The sequence below is a fragment of the Teleopsis dalmanni genome, chromosome 1 (genome assembly GCF_002237135.1).
Source record: "Teleopsis dalmanni isolate 2A chromosome 1, ASM223713v2, whole genome shotgun sequence".
NCBI classification, from domain to species: domain Eukaryota; kingdom Metazoa; phylum Arthropoda; class Insecta; order Diptera; family Diopsidae; genus Teleopsis; species Teleopsis dalmanni.
Window position 1 is genome coordinate 119,806,090 of NC_051846.1, and position 10,262 is coordinate 119,816,351.

Below are 10,262 nucleotides of genomic sequence, written 5' to 3' on the forward strand. Positions count from 1 at the left end.
TTTTGGACTTATCGTCGACGCTATTTTCACGCACATATTAAGTTTGTTCTAATTGCAAAGTGGGAAGGACGCTGTAGGTGTTAATAATTTATGTGAATAAATATGTCTAAAGCACATCCCCCTGAGTTAAAGAAGTAAGATTGTATTAAAACTACTTGACATAAAAATGTAATTAATATTCATATAGATATATGGACAAGCGTCTTTTGTTGAAATTAAATGCAGGCAGATCTGTTGCAGGCATATTGCGCGGTTTTGATCCTTTTATGAATGTGGTTCTCGATGAAGCAGTTGAGGAATGTAAAGATAGCACCCGAAATAATATCGGAATGGTGGTATTAAATAATAAATTTTAATTTTGCTGATAATTGTTATGTTGCTTGTATTGCAGGTTATACGTGGGAACAGTGTCGTAATGGTTGAAGCGTTGGATCGGGTTTAGCTAAAAGATGTAGAAACAGGATGCAGTAAACAAGTATGCAGTATTTCACGATAAAAACTTCTAGTAAAAGTAAAAAGTGTTGTCTTATAAAATATAGCATTTCCTCGCATTATTTTTCTCTCGATCTTCTTGCAAGTATATTTAAAATAAATTTGTATAATTGGTGTATAAAATTTAAGCAACTGTTTGAATGTGGAATATGTGGAATAGTTATCAAAAATACCTGGTTAGATGTGTATAATAGAATATTCGCGTAAAAGTCATCTCTTTTCGTATTTCTAAACTACGTAATGCAATGTGGTAGCACCAAAATATGAAAAAATGCGAATTAAAGAATAATACAAATTGTATAGTAAGTACAGTTAATTGAATATGCCAGTTTCGCAAAAAAACTAATCTTAGATTTATTTCGGTTTTTGTTTTGTAACGATTCTGGATAAAACCGTTTATATAAGTTTGTATTCATCGAGAGATTGGTGCTATCGTTAATGCAGCGGATGTGAAAAAGATTGTTTCGAGATGAAAGACTACCTTTTTTAATTGGGTCATAATTAATGTGTGCATTTGGACAAAAGAACAGATGCCTTTTATTTCTCTAGGCAGCACTTGTATAAAAAAGTTACTGTAAGATGAGCATTTGCTTAGAAGAAGTTGTAGGCACCCTTTTCATCAATCATATGTTATGACCGAAAACATAGAAGTATAAAGGCATGTAATTTGTCTCTGTTAAAAAATCATGAATTCTGAAAAGGTACACGCAATGAGGAAAACGTCTGTTCAAATATATATGTACGTAGTTATTCTGAATACTCCCAGGGAGTAAGTCTCTCCGTTCCCACGCTATTCCCAAGAACAGGAGTCCCTTATTCTGAATTGCTTGGGAGACAGCTATTTTGGGTGCAACAAAAGTTTCAAATTAGTTTTGTTGAATTTTGGCAACCATGACATTTTTTAATGGCAAAAGGTCCAAAAATTAGCAAAACAAAGAAAAGAATTGTGTACATGAGCGAGAAATTTTGCAATAGACGAACAATCGAAGAAATTTGCGAGACGCTGCAAATCCACTTGAATTGCCTGATTCGTCATAAGTACAAATGTAAATTTAATTTCATTTTAAAATAAACGTTTTTTTAATTATGAATTTCAAAAAAATTACGACGTAAATAAACCAGCGTTTATTTACCTGCTAGAGGCACTTTCTAAGGAAATACAACCAGTAAAGAAGCAATTTGCAGCTTCTCCAACTGTGAAATTGAGCGTTTGCGTTTCTTTGCTGAAGAAGCTTATCAGACAGGGGTTGGAATAGCCCACGATGACGCTCTTGCTCAGTCTGTCTTCAGTAAAGTGCTTTCTGAAGTTCTAAGCATTTTTGAAACGCGCTTATGTTTAAAATGGATAAGTGTTCCAAAGACAATTGAGGAAAAAAGGAAAATAGCTTCAGCATTTTATGTTAAGCATAACATCCCCGGTGTTGCAGGATACATAGATGGAACGCTTGTTTGAACCAATTATTTTTTTTAAATATTTTTATTTAATTTATATTTATTTAATTATTAATTATGTTTTAACTATTTAAAAAACAACCTTACATTATGATATCAATTATTCAATGTCTTTATTTTCAAACATTTGCTACTTTTATACCAAATAGGCGTAAATTATAATTTAATTTTATAAATAGGATAGAAATGTCGCTTATGCTTCAATTAATAAACTAATAATAGTTTATGATTACGCAGATGTTACAATAAAAATAAGTAATGTTTTACCTGTAAAATTAAGCGGCGGTTTTGGGAACAACAAAAATATTTAATTTGTTTTGATGAATTATGTCACTTTTTAATGGCGAAAAGTGCGAAAATGAGCAAAACAAAGGAAAGGTTTGGGTGTCATATGTTGATTTAAATTTAAAAATCACATTATTTGTCTGCACAGAAATAATCAGAAATATGTGTAATGAATATTTTATAGGTAAATAATAAAAAACTTATTTTATTTATTTTATTATTTATAGATGTACATAATTTATTTTTTTCTTATATATGTACATAAAACAAATGTCTTATTTATTGTTTGAAGTTATTAATGTTAGAGGGTTTTCGAATAGCAAAGAAAGAAGGGAAAAACACAATTTATTTAATTTGTTGAAATTTGGCTGATCATTCAATACTGTTTCGGCAATACTAATAAAAACTTTAAAAATTAGACTTGTGAAAATAAGATCAATAATATATAATAATATTTAGCTTTTCCTAATCGCGAAAGCGAATTTGTAGAGTAACAGTAACATACATAGCTTTTTAATAAAAAGCTCCAGAATTGGCGTTTAACATATATGTATGTAGCAAGTAAACATTATGCATAACAAATGTTTCTGCAATAAGAATAACTTTGCAAATAAAAAATAGGGAACCCGAAAAGTTAACTTTCAATTCGTTGAACTTGTGTTTCCAAAATAAAGCTGTAGTTTATAAGCTCGTTCTAATTTAAGCACGGCAAGTGCTTTGGTTAATATCACTAATTAAATAAAAAGTGACAAAAAACCTGGAACTAGAGCATTAAAAGTTTGTGCAGTCCTGGCTACTTGTGGATAAACACGATTAGTCATGGCTTCGAATTTGGCAAGCCTGAGTTCTAAGCCTGACACTGGTAGTTCAAACAAATTACATACGGACTATAAACTAATTAAGAGAGTACTTGGCAATACTCGAAACAGCGTTGACCATGTAGCGTACATGCATCTAAGGCATGCTTTGTTATGAACAGTGTCATAAAATGTGCTTAACTAGCATATTTCTAGCGCTTATCGCGCAAGAGACAATATCGCTTGCGCAACAAAGTTATGCTGTTGTATATTTACTAATGCATGCATGCTACTCCGTATATAAAATTATAATGCTTACGTGTTGTTGTGTATTCACAACATTCAATTCTAATGTAAACAAAAGTAAACAATAAATTATTTTATTTTATTATTAAAAGTGCTTATGCACAAATTGTTTTAATTAACCTAAATATAACTAATGTAATATGTAATGCGATCGCACACGGAAGAACCACCGCAATCAAAGAATACCTTACAAGAACGGCAACTCCATTGTGAACTAAAATTTGTTTTTTCACACAACAACTTGCCGTAGAGCTCTTGAAAGTGTTAGTGAAAAGTGCACTAACACCAGCTGAAATCACTGAAATTTTTCACCTTTTTCCGATGCTTCGAGTACTTTTGAGAACGGAATATTTCAAAAAGTTTACCACGAAGAGTGTAAGAAAGAGTGTGGTTTTGTTTTTTGGTTTTGATTTTTTGAGAGTAATATAAAATTTCGTTGCGCCAAATCATACAAAATTTACTGCGCAAATATTTAACAAAAAGTAGTTAAAATTTTGCAAACACTTTAATAGCAGTTACCAAAAAGTAGGTATAGCACAATTTTTATACCAAAAATTAAAAAATATACGTCCATATGTTTGCTGTCAAAACTGCAAAACAGACAGTATTTTAATTCTTTTTATAAGGGTACGCATGTATTTCCTGTTAAAATTTTTTAATAGGGTTCTGAATACACCTGACTATAGGCAAAAGCTCTTTTGTGTAACGCATTCATAGGCTTAGTTTTCCATATGATATTCAGTTGACTTTTACATATAAATTAAATTTTAATTTTAATAATTTTTTTGCTTTTAGTTTATGTATATTTAAATTTGCAATTAATTTTTAAAAGTATTGTAATTATTATTCTGTTAATTTTGTATTTGTAAAAATCTGTAAAAAATTATAACCAATATATAATGGTGGATATGCCTGTTGGGGAACCGGCACAAAAACTCGGTAACGCACCTTTATGCATACCTCTTGGGTGGTGTGGAAAATGCATACCAAATCTTGAACTTTGGTCGCATAAACTTCATAGCTAAATAAACTAAATGTAAAAATAGGAAAATACAAGGGATGTAAAAAAATTGTTATAGTTCTTTTTTTAAATTTTCACACAATAATGATGAAAGAAAATAAATTTTCATTTAAGTTCTATGCATATTTCTAATATAACAGTTTAACGAAAGTATTTTACTATTTATTTTAAAATATTTATTTAAATTCTGAAGAAAATATTCATGTATTCTATACATAAACAACACAAAAAAAAAATATGTTTTTAATTTTTATATTATGTAAATATTTATAATATTCATCAAACAGATGAACAAAAAATGAATAGCATATATCTCGTTTAAATCTTGCATTAATTTTGGTAAATAATCAAGTCTATTTCATTTCATACCAATAATATATTATGTGAACAACTTGTACTTCTTTTAATTAATTTAATTAATTAGCTAATAATTTTAAATACTTTAGTATTTATTTATAAATATATTTTATAATCATAATATAAAATTAAAATTTTTCAATATTAAAATTTAAAAATTGTTAAATTTTATATAAAAATATATCTACATAAGAAAAACTCATAATTCTAACAATGAATGCGCATACACCCACTCTCATCAATAGATTTTTCGCTACTGATCATACAGTAATGTATGTAAATTAATAATAAGTATTATTCACCACATACATTTAGAGCGGATGCGCGCACATCCTCCCTTATCAACAGATTTATTGTTACTGATCAATTAAAAATGCATGCAAGGTAACAATACGTACCACACACATTTAAAGCGAATGCGCGCTCACCCTTCCTCATCAACATATTTTTTGGCACTAAATTTAAAAATGAAGTCTTCGCAGAGAAACACAATTTATCATGGATCACTTAAGTGCTGCCGTATAAAAAAGTGAATTGGTAGTAACTTCAGTTTTTGTTATTAATTTCACATCAAAACGGTATTTAATGCTATTATATCAAAATTGTTCTTGAAATAATGTTTTACACGCTCAAAAAATATATAGGAAAATATAACTCACTAAATAAGAAATATTCAAAACTGTTTTTTTTTTATTTAATTAAAAAATTTGCTTCTACAAAAGTTTGTTGCCGAACATAATAAATTAAAATACTATAAAATTCATATGAAAAAAGCAACAAAAATTAATTAACTGAATATATATTACATGATTAAGTAAACTAAACTGATATAAATTAATTGATTTAAATTATTATATATTAATTTACATATTTATTTATCATATATTATTTGTTACAATATATATTTTGTTTACGTAATGTGATATTATTAACCAAATAAGGAAGCATAATTTTTTTATATTACTAAAAAGTTAACATATGATTAGCAAGTAGCAGCAAATTATTATACTGCAACCCCAAAAAGAGAGTCATTTGATGTTATCGTGGTAAGATCACATGTATTTAATACGTGTGCCGAAATGTTATAAAAAATAAGTTTTCAAAAACAATTTCAAATGCACTCTCACGAAGTGGGCGGAGTTTCCGTTCTTGTAAAGATATTCTTTGACCGCAATGCTAGTAGAATGTTTGGTCATAGCAAGTATGCAATTGCTATTTTGACACTTTTCTTTTCTGTCCTGCTATTCTGTACATGTCGATATGACACATTTGAATGTGTCATAATATTTTCTAAGTATTGACGTGGGTCAACCTTTTTAGTGCCGCCGCAATTAAAATTATTAAGAAAAATATTTGTAAATTATAGTAAAATATTTTGTATAAATAGTTTGGAAAATTATTAATAAAATTCAGATTTGAAACTGCGCTCGAACAAACTTAAACCAAATTCTCACTTTTATTTTGTCTCGGTATTCTCAGATGCCTACTAATGAGCAGATTTCTTCCTGCTAAATCTAAAAAGAAGAAATAAATTACATCGAAAGAAAATCTGATTTTTTTTAAAAAATCCTAAAGCAATCCGGGATTAAATGAAATAATAAAATTCATATCCGAATAAATATTATTATTACAGTATGCATATGTGCGCTTGTGCATAATGTATTTTAAGATATTTTTAAGAATGTAATATTCAGTTATGTATAAGTAGTCAAGCAGTTAGGAATAAAGAGTCAACCATACTCAACGTTTTTTTATTTATCACAAAACGATAAGAACATTATATGGCGATACTGCCAGTGTTGAGTCTTAAATGGATTAAATTAATTAATTGAATTAAAAACGTTACTTTAAATTAAAAATATAATTGTTTATATTATTAACTGTGTAATAGAAAAAAAAATATGCAGTAATGGATTAATCAAAAAATTAAAATTTACTTCCAATTTCATTCTTGGATAAAATTGTGTCTTTACTGAAACAATGAAGCAAAATGGAATATAGTGTGATTTTTAACGATTTAATAATTGTGTATTTAATTTTGTATAATAAAAACAATGAAATATATATATAAAATTAAAATATTTTTATACCAAAATTTGTTGAAAAAATAACCATGAAAACAGAAACTTCCAATAATAACATGGCGGTTGACTTATAGTACAATATAAAAAAAAAAACGATCCTGTATGTGAAGTCATGCGAAAATATATTGATTATTTTTATCCTGATGTATCGATTTTATATGGCACAAGTGCAGTCGCGATTGATAACAGGATCGAGCAAGCAATGTGAAATATATACAAAACTTATTACAATCATTACGTTCAGCATACAAATATATGAAAACATAAAAAACACCGCAGACTGAAAAAAAAATTGTGAACTTAAAATTGTAATGATCAGTACATTACTGCACCGTCAATAGATACCGTATGCGATTATCGCTGGTACAAAAATAAGAGGAAGGGAAATGTGACCTATATGTAAATTAAAGAAATATGTATTAATTATATTACAGAGCAATTAAAAATAAAAAAAAAACAAGCAAAATGAAGCATAAATATTAAATAAAAACAATCAAATTTTGTAGTAGTAAATTTAAAAAAAAATTGCTAAAAAAAAATTAATTTCATTTTTGTTTTTTACAAATACATATAAATATAATTTATTTTACTAGAAATGTAATATAGTAAACTTTCTTTCTTTTAAAAAAAAATGTGTGGCACCAAAGCCAAATTTGATAGGCCACAGGCCTATATATTATATATATTTATATACATATAAATATTACCATTTATCTTGTAATAATTATTGTAATTATGTTATTACATTTGTTCATTAAATTATATCAGATGCACAGAAGAACAATCAATCTGTTGCACAAAATTTAGATAAAATTTAAAACAAAATCTGAAACACAATTTTTAAATACATGTATATCAATTGACGTAAATGGACAAATGGACTGTTATTGAAAACCAGTTAAAACAGGAAAAAGACAATTTTATTAGATCATTTAAATGTGTTTATAGAAACACTACAGTTAAAACAGAAACTGTGAAAAGGCATTTAAATATCTTGGTAGACAGTCTAGAAAAAGTTAGAACGATAGTCAGGGTATACAATACAAAACTGACAAAAGTTCACGACAACTTTGCAAGATCGGTATATTGGGAGCTTAGATATAAACTACTAAAAGTTTACTCTAAATATAATATAGAAGAGGATATCCCACACTGTTTAGACAACCCGATACGAATTGATACTAACAAATTATTCGTAACGGAGTTATCAGAGTTAAAAGAATTAGTTGTTTCGCCTCTTATGTCCGAAAATATTACCGATACAGTCATGTCGCAGACTATGATGGAGTTTTTGAATACAGCAGCCAGACTCACACCTGAGTTTGATGGCAGGGCTGAAAATCTCAGAACTTTCATAGATGCATTGCGATTAGTTAAGTCATTAATGGTTACACATGAGGCAACAGCCGTTAACTTGATTAAAACCAACTTAAAGGGTACCGCCAGAAACTTAATTACTAATGAACTAACTGTAGAAACGATAACACAGAAGCTTTAATCATCCGTAAAGGGTGAATCAACAGAAGTAATAAACGCGAAAATAATATATAGCAGAATAGCAAGTCAGCCAATGCATATACAAAAGAGATTGAGGAGCTTACAAAATCTCTAGAAAATGCTTACATTTCGGATGGAGTTACACCCGAACTAGCATCAAAATATGCAGCACAAACAGCAGTAAAGGCAATGACGAAGAACTGTACCATTAATAAAGTAAAAATAATAATGGGGGCAGGACAGTTCAATACTTTGAATGAAGCAGTGTCAAAATTTGTAAATAGCTACACGGAATCTACAGGCAGCGCAAATACAATATTATTTACAAGAAATAGAGGATATCGCGGAAGTCGCGGATGTGACCGTGGACGTGGTAATTTCCAAAGAACAATACCAACTATAACAACTATAATAATAACAACGGAGATAACTTTAATAGGCGATATAATAATAATTACCGTAATAGAGGTGTCAGCAATCCCTTTAATAGTAGAAATAATGGAAGAAATGTTAGAATGACCCTTACGGAAAACGAGGTAACCCCCGATACTCAATAGATAAACATAAAAATGGTAAAATCTTTAATATAAATTGAAATTTAACCTCATATATTTCCACGAGATCAACCATGAATGATGGAATATCTACATTTTTAGTAGACACTGGTGCGGACATTTCTTTAGTAAAACTAGGACAAGTGCAAGATATTTATATTGATAGCAATAAAACAATAAGCCTTCACGGCATTGGTCATGATACAACCACTACGCTAGGTAAAATCACAACTGATTTAAAGGTTGAAAACATACTAATCAAACATGAATGTCATGTAGTAGATGATAAATTCCCAATCCCATCCCATGGAATCTGTACGATCAAACCAAAATGTGTGATTAACGGTGGAATCAACTATTTGCAAGTACTGAACACTTTAATCCAGTACTTATGTTGATTCTATCAAATAAGAAAACCACTGAGTACTTGAACCCAGAGATTTCGACGATTGTCCTAATTATCCTAGTCACTGAACACTTAAATCTAGTGAATAGGCGCTTATGTGACGTAAATTTAGCACTTGAACTTAATTTACAAAGCTAATAGAATAAAGAAATGAATTAATAACGAATGTGGCTTCGCATCAATTGAATTGTCAAAAATTAAATTGTGCCTTTCATTTAAAAATTAATAATCAATTACAACAAATAAATTAACTAAAACAACCTTGACCATGCATGCCAAATAATGAACTTGTAACAAACTGCAAGAGTGCATTTTCTTGCAGACGAAATCTGACGCTTTTGTTTATATGTACAAACAAAAATGTGTGACGTGTTTTGGGTATTGCATTGACAAAGTTATTTTTTTTACATTAAAATATATTTCAAACAAATTATTAAGACAAACAAATTATTTGATACAATATAAACAATTATTACAAGCAAAGTAATACAAACAAATAAATTTATACAGTTCATATAATATAACATTTAACTTTCTCCCCGCGTTGAACGCCCGTTCAACAATATAAACCCCTAGCTGTCAGGTAGTCAGTCCGACTATATGTCGACGACGAATTCTCGTGACTGTCGACGTGGCATGGGTGTAGGTGTCGTACGGATGGCTTCTTCATCGGATGAAGCTTCAATTGGTTTTACCGGTTTTTTCTGCAATTTCTTCTTCACCATGATAATGATTAATATCAGACTTATAACGAGTGCTGCATAAGCTGTGGTGAAGCTGTGGTACTTGTGTGACTGAAATTGATTTGGAAGATCATTTATCTGGTATGACTGCAAAACCTTTTGTAATACTGTGAGGTCTTTCAGCTGTTGATCGTATTGGTTGTAGCGTAATGTTGACAGTGTACTGTTGCTGCTGTAAGCATCTGATGTCTTCATAGAGGATTGTAGCCTTAATTCGGAGATTTTACCAAGACTACTGTATGAATATCTTGACGTGCTTGCAATTATT

General features: G+C 29.3%; 1 protein-coding gene across 1 annotated transcript; it reads left to right on the forward strand.

Moving 5' to 3' along the window:
• On the forward strand, positions 1 to 620 carry LOC119668104 (probable small nuclear ribonucleoprotein G). The gene is made up of 3 exons (XM_038077500.1): positions 1 to 134; positions 188 to 335; positions 392 to 620. The coding sequence occupies exons 1-3, from the start codon at positions 103 to 105 to the stop codon at positions 440 to 442; spliced, it is 231 nt and encodes a 76-aa protein (XP_037933428.1). The 5' UTR covers positions 1 to 102; the 3' UTR covers positions 443 to 620.
• The last annotated feature ends 9,642 nt before the right edge of the window (positions 621 to 10,262 follow it).